Source organism: Pteronotus mesoamericanus, unplaced genomic scaffold (assembly GCF_021234165.1).
Source record: "Pteronotus mesoamericanus isolate MK-2021 breed Mesoamerican mustached bat unplaced genomic scaffold, CSHL_Meso_final scaffold_174, whole genome shotgun sequence".
NCBI classification, from domain to species: Eukaryota; Metazoa; Chordata; class Mammalia; order Chiroptera; family Mormoopidae; genus Pteronotus; species Pteronotus mesoamericanus.
This window is the reverse complement of record NW_026555309.1, coordinates 32975722-32991272: the sequence shown is the minus strand read 5'-3', so window position 1 is coordinate 32991272 and position 15551 is coordinate 32975722. Positions and strand designations below refer to the sequence as shown.

At 38.9% G+C, this 15551-nt stretch overlaps 1 protein-coding gene across 1 annotated transcript in view; it reads right to left on the bottom strand.

Moving 5' to 3' along the window:
* COLEC10 (collectin subfamily member 10) overlaps positions 1–15551 on the bottom strand; it is a 38464-nt gene that overhangs the window by 11801 nt on the left and 11112 nt on the right. Inside the window, exons 2-3 of the mRNA XM_054590429.1 lie at positions 4540–4611; positions 3127–3198 (exon numbers count right to left, since the gene is read on the bottom strand). Coding sequence (XP_054446404.1) covers positions 3127–3198; positions 4540–4611 — 144 coding nt within the window. The remainder of the gene's footprint in view (positions 1–3126; positions 3199–4539; positions 4612–15551) is intronic.

The window sequence follows — 15551 nt, the reverse complement described above, 5'->3', positions numbered from 1 at the left end:
CCGCTATAATAAATGGCATCCTTTTTATTTCATTTGAAAATTGTTCCTGATATGTAGAAACAAAATTTATTTTTGTATGTTAAGCTAGCTGAGAAACTTAACAATACAAATAGCCAATCTCTAGATTCTTTTGTATTTTCTGGACATGCAATCATGTTATCTGCAAACAATGACCTTTTTATTCCATAATTTCCAATTATTATGATTTTCATTGCTTGTTCTTGCATTTTTGGTCTGGTTAGAACTTCTTCTATAACATTAATTAGGATTAGTGGTGAGGACCGTGCTCACCATTCCCAGTCTCAGGAGAGAAATGTTCAATATTTTATGGTTAAGTATGATTTTAAAAGTCCCTTATTGTTGTTGATGTTGATATTCCTTTAAATATTGAATCTGTTTTCCACTCTGGCTGCTGTGGCTCAGTGGATTGAGCGACAGACTGCGAAGCAAGGAGTCGCCAGTTCAATTCCCAGCCAGGGCACATGCCTGGGTTGTGGGCCAGGTCCCCAGTAGGGAGCGTGGGAGAGGCAACCATACATGGATGTTTCTCTCCCTCTCTTTCTCCCTCCCTTTCCCTCTCTAAAAATAAATAAAATCTTTAAAAATATTTTTCCCTCTATTCCTAGTTTGCTGAGTTTTTAAAACATGAATGAGTATATGCTTAATGAAATGTTTTTCAGAATTTTCTGGAGTTCTAAGTGGAAATTTCCATTTTTGAAATAGAAAGGAGCAGCACTTTCCAAGGCCAGTCTTCTTTGGCAGCCGTGGATGCAGCCTGAGCAACTTTCCACACCAGGCTCTCAGTCTCCTAGTGCTTTCTCACTTAGGAACTGGTGTATGATTTGAGAGGAAAAGTAGTAGGTATACAATGTATAGCTTACCTTGGAGTGGTTCCCTTCTCTGGATTATGGACCTGAATGCCCTGTTCAGTTTGGCAGCCTATTCATTCCTTTAAATATATCTGGGGCTTTTTTTTTTTTTTTTTTGACACAGCTAGTCATTCTTCACAGAAAGACTAATGCAGGCAATTCTCTCATAGCCTGCTTATAGTTGTATAAACTTGAATTTTGTTTCTATCATTAATAGTGTAAGACCATTTATTTTATCTTTACAACTTTTTATTGACAATGTAGGTAAATTGAGAGTATTGTCAAATATAAGAATATTTCTATAAAGTCTTTTTCATATATAAGTTGTTAGATTTGGAAAATTTTCTGCAGACTAGCTCTGGCCTTATACATTTCAAAACTTGTTTCTTTTCTACAATCCGCATGTTTCTTGTGCTGGATGGCCCAGGACACATTCATAGGATGATCTGGTCTCTTCCTTCCTCCCAACTTTTTAATCATGACTTTAGATAGATCTGGACAGTAAATGATAGGCATAGTCTTGGGAGCAATTCCTTCATTGGAATTGTTAGCTGTACATGAAAGTAACTGCAAACTATATAAATAAGTTCAAACTGAATATTTCTTTCACTCAAGTTCTTCTTAGCTAGCTCCCCAAATACTTGACATCTACTCCAAAAGCCACCTACTACAAGGAGAAGTATAATGCAGAGAAGTAGAAGCAAAAGGAGACAGTAATGTTAACTTATGCATTCTCAATGGGGACAGTATGATCTCAAGGATGCAGCAGTCAGTTCTTAAAAGGAAATAGAATCTTAGTCTAACCACAGCCCATAACAAATATATCGTCCATGGGTGATATTAAAATTTCATGGGTTGTGGGGGGGATTAGGAAAAATAGGTCTAAAAATCTTGTCAGGGGACAATATGTCTAAAAAATTTTGTTGGGGGGCGCTAGTTTTCAAAAATGTTGAGAGGAAGTATTTTAATCAGTTGAGGCTAAAATGTCTTACCTTTCAACTTTACCAAGACACTTGTTCACCTATTGCCAAGGACTCTTTCTGACGTTGGGGTCTTGGGAAGGACCCAAACAAGTGTGGGGTTCTGAAGCCAAAACTTCGTTAGCGTCATGGTAAATCTGCGCAGACCCATTACGCAGCAGGACTCACGAACTCTGAGTGGCCCATGTGGCTCTTCCTCAGCTGTGATGATTTCACCCACACAAGTGTGTATACAATAAGCCACCGGATCAAAAATAACCAGAGCGATTTCTTTTCAGTGCACTGCCCTCCATCCCTGCCTTCCAATGCAGACTAAAGGAAGGTTCTCAAAGGAATGAGCTGGGAGAGAGTAAGGAGAGAAGTACTGGACTACAGGGAGCCAGGAGAGGGGCCATGCCCTCAGCTCAGGCCCCATCTCTCAGCCTGCTCAGGGAACACACCAAGGACACTGAGAGGCATGTGTTGCATTATGGGCCTGGGCAAGCACATGTGGCAGGCCGGAGGGTACAACAAGGCTGCGGAATTCTGTCACCGGCGGCACCGAGCTTCCCCTGACCTGAGCCTTCACACAACTTTCTCCTATATCCCCAGCCCCCCATGACTTTCCCCATTTCCACAAACATCTTACTGTTCTTCAAGACCTAGATCAATTCTTCATGTCAACCTTGTTTAGTCTCCCAGATGGTTCCTAAAGTAGTCACAGAGCTATGCAGCATTTTATTTTTTTTTCTGACAAAAAGCCCTACATTTCTAAATAGTCTGTTTCTGCAAAAAAATTTTGATTTGCATTCAGCTTTGTATCTTCAAACGAAGTGGAACAATGCCTGTATGAATTACTGAATATCAGAAGCAATTAGAACCTTCCACCATTGTGGGGCTTTTTGAGAAGACAGGAAGAAACTACTTAGGTAAGAAAAAGAAGGCTATTACTTCTACTTTTGTAACAGAGGTATTTGCAGTATTGAAGCAGTAATTACATACAGGGTCAGGACAGGCCTGAAAACAAAAAGATGTTCTTTTCCTGTTAATAGATGCCTGACATAGAATTATAATTACACCACTCAAAATAAGAAATAAAATGATACTGCCCTTCGCTACCTTGAGTTTTATAAATAATCGTTTTCTACTACTGAACAACCAAGATATAGAGGAAAAATCTCTCATATTTTAAAAGAAAAGAAAGCAATCATTTTTATGCTACAAAATGTTTCAAATATATCAAGGGTGGGCTCAATTAGCTTGAAACGGCTGTTGGAGAATGAGAAAATGCGGCTTACCCTTCTTGCCGATGGGCCCGGTCTTGCCAATATTGCCCTGGTCTCCCATATCACCCAGATCTCCCTTAGTCCCTGAAAAGCAAAGCAGGGCATCTTTATGTCCTAACATTTTATCTTCCCTTCGAAGATGTGGCTAATGTATTATACCCACGTGAAGGAAATAGCAAAAAGCGCATTCTTCTATCTGGTATATTTATATATCCTGTGCTATACTATTTTAATAGCATTATATGTATTAAAATTAACTGTGGATAGTTATGACAAGTCTAAACCTGGCAATATGAAAATGCTTATCGATGCGATATTTCTAAAATGACTACAGCAGAGGATATTTAAGCTACAGGTCAGATAAGTGGCTGAGTCAAAGAATTCCAGCATTTTATTCTAATTCTGTGCCTTGCTAGATCCATTTTGGCTTAACTTTGGGAATCTATTTCTCCTTTGTTTTACCACCAGTTAGACTTTCTCAGCTGCTCTAAAAAGGGGGAGGGAATGTACAATCATAAAACCTATTCATCAAAGGAACATCAAAGATTGTCCCACTGAGTTTTTGTCCAAAAAACAAGATCAGGGATCACTAAGTTCCTCCAGAATTGTTGTTCATATATTCTATGATAGTCTAAACAATATTTACCATTTATAAAGCTATATTCTGTGATAAAAATTTTGCAATCGATTTTCAGATTTATAGAATAGTATACATATTTAGAGCATAAAAATGATTTTAAATTGGAATTTCTCAACATGAGGTCTCAGAGGCCTGTGAGTGTTTTCCTTTCTTTAAATTATAAAGATTTTAAAATCAGTGGTCTAGAGCCAGCACTTTGTAACAGTTGGCAGAGAACATTCCTAGTGCTCAGAAGACACATGCTTATATGTCTCAATCCCAGATTTTTGGTCTGGTGAGTAGAAACATTCTCTAATAACCTTCGTGTGATTCTCATCTCCTTTGCTCCTATTCCTTCCATGCCCCACCAGGTGTTGGAGAAAAGTCAGTAAATCAAAGGACCAAGCAATTTTCTGCTCCTTCTTATCTTCCTCCTTAAGCTCTAGGCCAGCCAAAAACAGTTGCTTAGCAGTGGCTTCTAAGCGGGGGCAGGGGACATAGCTATGGACAGAGCTGTGTTTGCAAAATTCATCGTTTCTTAGATATTCTCAGAGATTTCTGTTCCCTGAGGCTCCTGGAGTGTCCCACTGAAGGCACCTTAAGGATGAAATTTGAGAACTGTGAGTCCTGTTGACAGGAGACCTCGTAAGAACTCTCTGGTGGAGAGAAAATTGGTATCTGAAATACATTTCATGCATCTTTGGAGCAGAGGTTGTTAGGAAAGCTGCTAATTCCTAGGGCAAATCCAGGAGCAAGAGAAGAGTGGTTGGAACATTACAGTGCCAAGTTCATACCATTTTACCTACCTTTCGGCCCCATGCGCCCTACTTTGCCAAGCTTTCCCTCCTCTCCAGGATCTCCTTTTTCACCGTCATCTCCTTGTGAAATGGAAAGTGAATGAGTTGAAGTAGCTCAAGTAGTCACATAAGCACATAAGTAACATTTATTCCCTCCTTTATACATAAGAAACATAAGTAACATAAACATACTCCCCATGAGAAGGTGAACATGGTTAGAACCCACCCCTTAGCTCAGAGCTTGCCTACCACCTCCATGTGAGTTTCTTGTATATATTATATATAAAATATGTAATATACATAATATATATACATCCACCTGGACTGGACACCCAGGGGAAGAGAAGAAACTCCCAGTACCTTTTCTCTTTCACTTTTCTCCACATCCACCTCTGTGTTTAAAGAAATATACTGCTGGTAATCTCAGATAAGTTTGTCCTGACAAACCTATATTCTTGCTGGAGAATCTGGCAAATGCTGGAAGCATAAATGTTAAATACATGTAATATATAGAGGCATATCTTATATATAAACACATGTTTATATGTTATATGTATATTTATGTCTTATACATTTTGTCCTATATAACATATATAATGTATACTATAAATATATTCATATATAAATTATATAAATACATAAAATTATATAAATATATTATATTATACAATATAATATTACATATAATAATATATTATTTTAATGTTATATTGAAATAATATATTATATATAAAATAACATAAATCACCTATAATACAATTACAATATAATTATTATATAATTATTGCTCTATTAATATATAATATAACATATAATATTATCTTAGTATATTATTTAATGTAATATAAAGTAATATACTATATAAAATAATATAAATTGTTATCTTAAAGTTATAGAAATGTAGACACATAAACTTATTACTCTCTGATCAAATGCCTGGAAATCCCAAAGTTATAGGCCTGACCCAGGAAGCCGCGAACAGAAGCCCAGCTGGGAGCAGGACAGCTGCCCAGCGGTCTGTGAGCAGAGGCTGTCTGAGTCACAGGTGGGTCCAGCACCTGCACCTCACCCAGTCAAGAAGGACTGAATGAGTGGTTTAATGAAAGTACCCTGGACAGTGAATCAGGAGCTCTGGATTTTATGGCAGTCACCGATGAGTTGAGCAAATTTTAAAAGTTCGCGATTGAACTTGTTCGCTTTGGAGTAAGACAGATCTGGACTTGAGATTCAGCTTCCCCATTTACTATTTGAAGAAAGTTGAATGCTTGGCTTTCCTTTCTGGATCTCATTTTCTTCTGCAAAATGAACTGCTAACACCTATTAGAAAGGGCTCTCAAGAAGTTTAAGTAAAATAATATACACAAAAGACCAGGGACCTAATCACTGCTTAGCCATGGTGACTATTTTTATTCCCTCCTTTATACTTAAGTTTCCTCATCCTTAGCCTGGCTCGGTTGTTTTAGGATCAACAAGGTAAGCATGGGAATGTGCTTTAAAAATAAGGAACACAACACACACCACATTTTGAGCAGCCACCTGCATTATCACCACACCAATCTCAGGACAGGAGGAGCCCTGTCCATCGCCAACCAGTGGAAGGAAGTAAATAAAAGATTTCTACAGGCAAAGATGGAACTCTGGGATTAGACACTTCAGCAGAGAGAAAGTTGAGACGTTCGTGTATTTATGCAGAAAAAGCATGACCAGCCTTCCTCTGTTGTTTTGTTTTGTTTTGTTTTTTTCCCTGCGAAGAGAATGTTACTAATATAAATGAAAGCATAAGTAGCGTACGGAAAAGTTAGATTTCTATGTAGTGAGACTGATCAAGCATTGGAACATTTCACACATGAAGCTCTGGAATCTCCACTGGGAATGCCTTTCAAAATTCAATGCACAGATGATTTGTGTGATCAGAACAAAGGGGTGAAGTGGGTGCACTAAGTGACATTTCTCTAAAGTTAGTAGTGCAAGTTTATTGAGCCATTGTTTTGTGTGCCAAGCACTGTACTAATGAAACCATCATGGCAATTCCAGGAGGTGAAAATTATTGTTGCTCCATTTTCTGAATGGAAAAACTGAGACTCAACGAGGTGAAGTTGCTTGGCTACTGTCACACAGCTTGTGAGTGGTAGAACTAAGATTCAACCGCATATATATGTCTCTGCTCCTCTATGTTGCTACAAGTAAAGGGTGGTCTGCCCCCAGTCCAAGCTTCTGTGACTCTTAGCAGATTATGGATTTTAGAGAACTTGGTGCTGTGCTAAATTTTTCAGAGAGAAAAAGGGGAGATGCAGAAAGAATGATAGTTCCCTTTTAAACAAGAGAGAGTGGGGAAAACAACCCAACAGCTATTATCTCAATGACTTAATTCACAGAGAATATGCCCTTGAGGTAGTTTAGTATAACTGAGACCTGGCTTTACCACTCGCTAGATGAAGGAACTTGGGAAGTCCTTGACCTTTTTTGAGGCTTGTTTCTCTTGTGTGTAGACTGGACAAAAATAATATCTTTTTTCCCCCAGAGGGTGTTAGCAAAAGTCAAGTCAGAATAGTACGGTCCTTCGGAACCCGCTTTCAACACTCATAGGCCACAATAAATTCTCCCTCTTATTGCCTTCATTGATAGAACCAGAGGCTTGGAAACAAAGAACAAACTGACAGGGACCAGAGGAGAGGGGGCAGGGGAATAAGGGAAGAAAGAAAGGGAAGGATCTAGTTAAAGAACTAGTATAAATGACCCATTGGCATGGATAACAGGGTGGGGACTGACTGGGAGCGGCGTGTGGGTGGGGCAAGGGAGATCAATGGGGGAAAACTGGGACAACTGTAACAGGACAACAATAAAAATAGTAATAAAATAACACATCACTGTGTGCGAAGGGTGTCTGTGTATCTGTGCTATTCCTGTGACCTGCGTGATGGCTGGGGTCAGGAGTGATTTATTCCAGCATCCCCAGAATTGAGCACAGTATTTGGCTCTGGTGCTTAATAAATACAGTTGAACTGAATATGTTTTGTGAGCCATAAAATGTTTTCTAAATGTAACGATAGCTTCTATTGAATACTATACACTGGACGGTTCCTACCGGTTGACATGTATCCTGTCTTTGAATCCCCACAACAACCTCTGCAATAGATACTATTTTTAGCTCCACTTTACAGATGAGAAAATGGGGTCAAAGAGAGGTTGTTAAGTAATTTGCCAGGGTCACATAGCTCATAAGTAATAAAGCCAGGATCAAAGTGGGGCATTTGTTATCAAAGCTCATGTTCTGAACAAGCTGCAGGATTGGGAATGAATTCCTGTCTAAATATTTCTGGGTTTGGGATTGCTATTCTGTACAGTGGGACCGAAGATGCTCAGCAAAAGGCAAGATCAAAGGCAAGGGTGTATGTGAAGCACTTTGTGAATCCTAAAACCACAGGAATGTGAATTATTGGTGCCGTTATTGTTTCTGATCCTTCTCTCCCTTCCTGTGAGCTTTTCCATTCCTTTTCAAGCAAGTATGTAACTGGAGGCAATCAGATGAGTGACTTGGTCATCTACTGCTCCCTGGTGGCTCCTGATGGAGACCTGGGAGGTAAGAATAGGATTATCATTCTTCTGACCTGTGTGCCTGCATCCCAGCCTGGTGGTGAGCAGATTGCTAGCAGAGATGAAGCAAACAACGTGTGCCCTTGCCTTCAGCTTGGGTCCCCGGTTCATTTGATCATTGGGACTTGCTTTAATGAGAACAGAAGAGAGGTATAAAAGCAAGCTTTGGACAGGATCTCCCACATGGCTCACAGTTTTCTGCTTTTATCCTCTCGGCAATATTTCATTGGATTAGTAGAGCAATTTCAACTTCCTTTTCTTCTTTTAAAAATAGCTACTTACATTTTAAAATCAAGTAAAAATCTATCAACTACAATGAACTAATTTCAATTTTACAGAAATGGTTTGCTTCAGCCCCTTCAGGCCACCAGCTTGCTGTGATAATCTCTCCAGCAGAATTCCAGCAGAGCACACAGTTGACCGATTTTTCTGGGTAGGGATTTTTTCCCCCCTCAACAAGCACAAAGTCTTAAAATTAAATTCTAGTTTGAAATCAAACAGGTGAACTAGCTCAGTACCCCTGTTCAAAAACAGTAATTATTAAAAATCAGTGAATTGGTTTGGGAAATGCTGAAGAAAATTCACTGGAAGCTATTTTTTTCCCTCTGTCAAAGTAATCTTATGGACTGGAGGAACTTGTTAGCAATCATTCTTCTCATCAGTCTTGGAATTGAGTGAGATAGGTAGTATGGCGTCCTTTGTTGATAAGGCCTGACTCCTGCTTTAAATAGATCCTTCTCATCCTTACTTACATCCTTATTCATATATGCCAAGTGCATCCTCATTGTTGGAAATTTCAACAGTCACCAATTATTGCTCGGACCTCTCATGTATACCAGATACACTAGCACAGTCTTAAAGTGGACCACCTCCCAGTACTTCCCCTGTCCCATTCATAATCTCAGCACTTCTCTGAAATATTCGGGTCTCCGTGGGGCTTGCTATTTTTGTCTTCTCTCCATTCATCAAGTTCATCAGTCCCTCTGTGTCCTCACCTGCCTCCCCACCCATCCTGGACTCTTTCAACTCAGACACTGCCTTACAGCTCTCCCTATGGCAAAAGAAGTATATGGAATTGGTGAAGGCAGCTCTGGAGCAAGTGATTTAATTTCTCTGAGCCTCCATTTATTCATAAAATGGACAAAATCATCCTACTTCAGAGGGTTGGTGTGGACTAAAAGAGACAATGAATAAGGAGTGTTCAGGACAGTGCCTGGTGCTTGATAATCTCATCTGTTCTTATTTTAATAGAATTATTATTGCCATCACCATCATCACCAGAAACGACATCTTTTTTTAAACCTGCCTTGTATTCAGTATCTCATTCTTTATCCTATATTCATTGCTTACTTTTTTACTTGACTTTGTGTTTTTAATATTTACTATATACTGTAAACATTTTACATAATTAACAATACACGGAGATAAATATGTATACATTACTGAGATTTAACGATTAACTTGTCCTTGCTTCATATATTTATTTTTACTGACTTTTTTAAAAAAGTAAATTATAGATGTCATGACAAACCTTTCTTAAATATTTCAGCAAGTGCCTCTAAAAGGTAGGAACATTCTCCTGTGTGAATATAATATCATTTTATCAATCTCATTTTTAATGGACTAAAGGATATGCTGAAGGTGCCTTCATAGAGTTCTGTGATCTATTTTACCTTGGGCCCCTACTGCTGTACTATATATCTAATAAAAAAGAGATGAACACTAAGAAAGAGAAGCAGACATTCAGAGGAGTAAACCTAGGTTCTCTGAAAACAAATAATGACAGATAATTCCATTTTCTCTCCGGAAAGGACTACTAATGCATCAAGAAGCTGCCAAGACCAGAGTTGTTAGAAGAGGACAAATTTCCATTGGTTATTCACAGAAGACATTAGTTGCTGGGAATCAAGGATGATATATTGATGAAGACCTTGGGCTTCACTCTTAATAGGCTGAACTTGAGTCCTGATTATATTGCTTTCTAGCATTGTGAACTTGGGTGTGGTATTTAACCTCTCAAAGTCTCTATTTTATCTACAACTAGAAATAAGTAGACTATTTACCTATTCCAAAATCTCCTAAATTGAGAGTTGTTTCCTTATGCTGAGACCCATGGTACTTTGATTTTATTTTGACAGCTTTGTGATGAAAATTGTAGGTAGAAGACATCAATACAAAAGTTTGTCACTTCCTTTATTTATTGTCAATCTCATTGCCATATAAAGACTAGTGTTACTTTACTGCTCCTGCCCACTGTCTGAAGGTGGGATTCTTCATGGTCTGAATGGTCCTATACCAACTACTGGCACTGATCACTTGGCTAACGGGAGCCAACAGGAGAAGGCGATGTGGAATTTAAAGTGAAGCCACTGTGAGCATGGCATGCTAGTCCCCAGAGGTAGCAGTGGGTATACACTGTAATGGATTCCAGACCCACGGGAACACTTCATCAAGGCCCTCTTTCCTCATTTGAGAACCAAGAGAGCAGTTTTCTTCATAATTCCTTTAATAAAAGAATGAAAAGCAAGCAAGCATAGACCTAAATGCAGAATGATTAAGTTTACCATCTTTACTGTCCTGAGGCAGCTTCCCTGTGAGTAAGGGAGATCTAGACATTGGCCAAAGCTGTTTAAGAACAATAAACAATATGCTTCTCATGAATAGAAACAATATTTACATATTCACAATATGTTTATTCTGAATGTTGTTTATTCTGTTCCTGCAGTAGGGATATGGTTAAAACACACACACATACAAGTTCATCTTAGGTCATAGGGCACTGCATCCCTTTAAGGAGAAAAGCTGTCCAGGAATAAGCTTATGCAGAAGATAGCAGCTCTTAACCAGGATATCATTCACCAAGGGTCTCAGCCTTCAGAACCCTGCGTCTATTCAACTTGAGTGAGGGACAGGACACTCATCCAAGATCCCTCCAGAAGCTTGGTGCAATGGACAGAACAGTTTGATAGTCTGTTATGGGCTGAATTATGTCTTTCCCCCCGAATTCATATATTGAAACCCTAACCCCCAGTACTTCAGAATGTGACTATATTTAAAGATAAGGCTTTTAAAGAGGTGGTTAAATTAAGTTGTGGCTGTTAGGGTTGTCCTAATTCAATTCTGACTTGTGCCCCTATGAGAAGAGCCAACTTGGGTGCACAAAGAGACACAAGGGAATGTGTGCACACATCCCTAAAAAGGCCATGTGAGGACACAGTGAGAAGGCAACCATCCGCAAGCCAAGAGAGAAGTCTTAGCTAAGAAAGACCAAATCGGTCAACTCCTTGACCTTGAACTTCCACGCTGCAGAACTGTAAGACAAAAAATCTTTGTTGTTTAAGCCACCCAGTTTGTGGTATTTTGCTATGGCAGTTCTAGCAGACTAATTGACAGCAACAGCTCTTTTATTTTATACTAAATAATTTCCCTCTATGCTTCTGTTTCCTATCCTGAAAAATTGAGATAGTTCTACATTTCTCATGGAGTTACTTGAAGATTAAGTGGTATTATGGATGGTGAAGTTCATAGAATAGTTCCTTGCATTGAGTGTGCTCTTACTGACCTACTAAATTTTGAGTGTTTAATGGGTACCTATTGCTTGTGCCTATCTGGTATCCTCTACCTGTGCTTCTTGTGGCAGCACCACAATTTCCCAAAGGAAAACACACTTGCTTTTTCTCAATCCATGAGGTTTGAACCTTAGCCACAGTAATTGGTTCAATAAGAGCCAATAAGTCTCAATTCATAGGTAAGTCTCCTCAGTAATGCAAGTAGTTGTAACTTTTGAAAATGGAGACTTGTTCTCTCTGCTTGGGTGGCAGAAAGGACAGACTGTCATTGAAGTATCTGAATCACTACAAAGGGTGAACCTTCATTAACATGAAGTCTTTATAGAAAAAAACAGAACCAAGGTGTGAAGACTGAGTCCTCAAAACATCCCTCGAGTCTGCATCGAGCTCAGCTTGAATCCCTCCCTATTATGTGAGTCTATTATTCTCTCCTTGGTTTTTTTGATTAACCAGTTTAAGTTTGGTTAGTGTTTTCTTTTTTTTCACATGCAAATACAATTTTCCTTACTAATATAATGGCTAGACACTGAGCAGGAGAATAAGGGCCTTGCTATGAGAAGACCAAAGTCTCATGAGACGATGGGCATGTGAGCCTATAATTGTGCCAAATGCTGGAAGCAAAGCTATTAAGAGGGTGTAAAGAAGGAAACACCTCACTCTCCCCACCCACACCTAAAATTCTCCCTGGTTCTTTCTCAGGAAGAAGTAAGTGGGATCTCTTGCACTGAGCTCCATGAGAATAAACTTGTATCTCAAGGTAAGTAAAGAAGAAAATAAGCTCAAGTACTAATTTGTCATTCTCTTTGGGCAGGCTGGTACTAAAATGTCCTCATCAATAGAAGTCCCTGTGGCTTTTTTATCTTCTGTTCATTTCCATACCCACTATAGGTTCAACTCTTGAGCCACCTACTGAAGACAGGAATCTTCTCAGTACAGACTTCCCTTGCCCCTCTCCACTTGTCAAGAGTCAGGACTAATCTCGTCCTATGACAGGAAATCCCCTCACACTTCACAGAGTCCACCACATTGTGCCAAAGATGTAGGGACAGATCAGGGGTGACACATGATTTTTTCTGTATCCCAGGCACTTGGTGTGGGGTCTGAGATACAATAGAGGATTTCTCAGTAAATGTTTTTCAAGTAAAAGGAATAATATCCTTAAAGACAAAATGGATAAATGTGAGCTTAATGAAATACAGTCAAATAAATTAGTAATTGATTGAAATGTCATTCTCAATAACGGCTGATTAATTAATTGACTTTACTCTGCTGGGACATCCATGGTCATGGCTTAGAATCTGGTAAGACAGCACAGACAAATACACAAACATCTCTCTCTACTGCTCCCTCCACCTCATATTTTTTGTTTACTCTTCTAATTTGCCCGTATCTACCGATAGCGTTGCCTCACTCTCTCATCTCTCAGGCTCAGTTCCCAAATCAGCGTTGATTATTCCTCCTTCTTCGCTCCCTTCTTGATTCTCATTTCTTTCTCACATCCATCTTTTCTTTCTCTTTGCATCCCTACTGCTTTTATTTTACCTTTTTTAGTCCCCGTCCTTTAACCTCTGTTCCTTGCAGGTGATTCCTAAATGGTCTCAATGGTGTTTTATCCACTGGTAACTTCAAGTGCCTAGAATAGTGTCTGTTCAATAAATAGTTGCTGAAATATTGGTTTCCTTGGATCTGAATTTCACTTTTTCAAACCGTCTTGCAAATGAAGCTTTATAAAATCATGTTTTTATTATAAAACTGCCCCATTCAAAATGTTTCAGCAGTTCCTATGTGTCTGCTGGCTAAGTCCACACTAATTAGTCTAGCATTTAGAACTTCAGTGGAATTTTCTGGCATTATTTCCTGACAGTAACCTGCAAAACTTTCTATTCTAATCCAGCCTGTTTATTCATTGTTCATTAAAAAGTCTTTATAGTTGTGCCTCCATTGAAAAAATGTATCTCCTCAGAGAAAAAAACAGAAGTCATAAAAGAAAAGACAGATATATATGACCATGTAAGAGATGAAGTTTTTTACATAATAAAAGATGCCACATAAACATACATGGCAAAAGTACATTTATAGTTGTGAGTATGTGAAACACAGAGTTTATTCCTGTACTATTATTTATTAATTATCATATTATCTTCCATACAAATAACTGTAAGCCTACTTTTATCCCACCCTGTATAAAGTTTATAAACAAATATATGACAAAGAAAATAATCAAACACTAAGACATAAAAATGGTCAATATTCTTAATGTGGAAAGAGTTCTTGCAAGTCCCTTTACAGAAAGACAATAAATGAAATAAAAAGATGCAATACAAATATAAACAATGAGAGATGAAAAATGCTCAGACTCATTATTAGTCAGAAAAGTATGTATATATGTCCTGTTTGTCAGTTTGCCAGCAGATTTAGTAATAATTTAAAAAGACTAATTGTATCCAAACATGTCATATGTACAGAAAGCACTTGGTCATTGTGTAACAGAAAGCCCTATGTGGGTCTATTACTCTATGGTTCTTTTTGCCCACCACCAATAAGAATTGTGCCTCTCAATGCCAGAGTTTGGTAAAAAGGAAAGGAACTATTTATTCAAAAGTTATTTAGGTTCAGAATAATAGCAAAATGCCGCTGTTAAATCCCAAAGTCCCTTTAAAACACCCTGCCCCCCCCACACACACCCAGTCCTGCCTCCCCCTGTCAAACCCGGCCAGTCAGGGGTACCATATCTCAGGAAGAGAAAATAGAAATCCGTAGCTCCTCTAGGTTCCCATTCTTAATCCAAAACTGCACCCTGATGGTGGGCTATGGCATCCTTCTGCATCCTTTCAAACCACGTGGCCTAGATCCTGCACTGCTGCTTCATGTCAAGAGGCTTCTCCTGCCCCAGTCGCATGGTCAGAAGCCCCTCATGGCGGCTACATCCTGCTTTTCTGCTTCTTTCTAAGCTGTGTGGTCAAGACAGCCCCTCTCTCTACTCCCAAACTGCGTGGTTAAGCCCCAGTATGGCTGCCATGCCTGGGTTTAAATCCTGGCACAGATCTTCCCCTGTAACTGCATTTCCGACTCGTCCTACAATGGGTTCCACCTGTCAGTAGTCTGGTTTCTTCTGCCTTTCTTGGCTGCCATTGTTAGTCTGGGCAATGTCCCCAAGAGGGAGAAGTCACCTCCAAGGCGCTTTCACAGGCTCAGGAAGCCTCTCCAGCTACATTGCATTATGGGTTAGAGTCACGCTCTGGCTCCCAGAGCAAGCACAGCTTTTAACAGTATTAACTTTTAACTGGCCAAGTTCTTCAGATATGCAAATAGCTCTCAATGGCCCTGCTCCACTACCCTCATCTCCCAAGTGATAACTGTGGGTGCTTTGGGATTTGGGGGGATCTCTAGCTCAGTATTCCATTACAATTGTTTTTAGCAATGTAAATGGTACAATATTTCTGGGAAATAATCTGTCAATAATGATTAAAGTAAAAATCCACACATTCTATTTTACCTTAGGGAATGTATTTTATGGGAATAATTGTAAGAGCAAATGTATATATAAGCATATTTGTTTATTGCGGCAAAAACAAAAACCATAAACAACCTTAAAGTTTGTCATCATGGGACTGATAAAAATGCAAGGAAGAATATTATGCAGCTACTAAAATTAGTGAGAGGAATTAGAGGAAAATCTTTGGGTGGAGAGTGCACTCGCATTACACTATGTAAAAGAACATCTCTTACAGAATGACATGCAGATGATCCAATTTAGAACAAAGAATAAATAAGCAGAATAAATATAGAGACAAATGTTAATAATAGGTTATTAATCATGGGTACGTGGAAGAAGTAAGTCTGGAAAAAGAAGTGTTC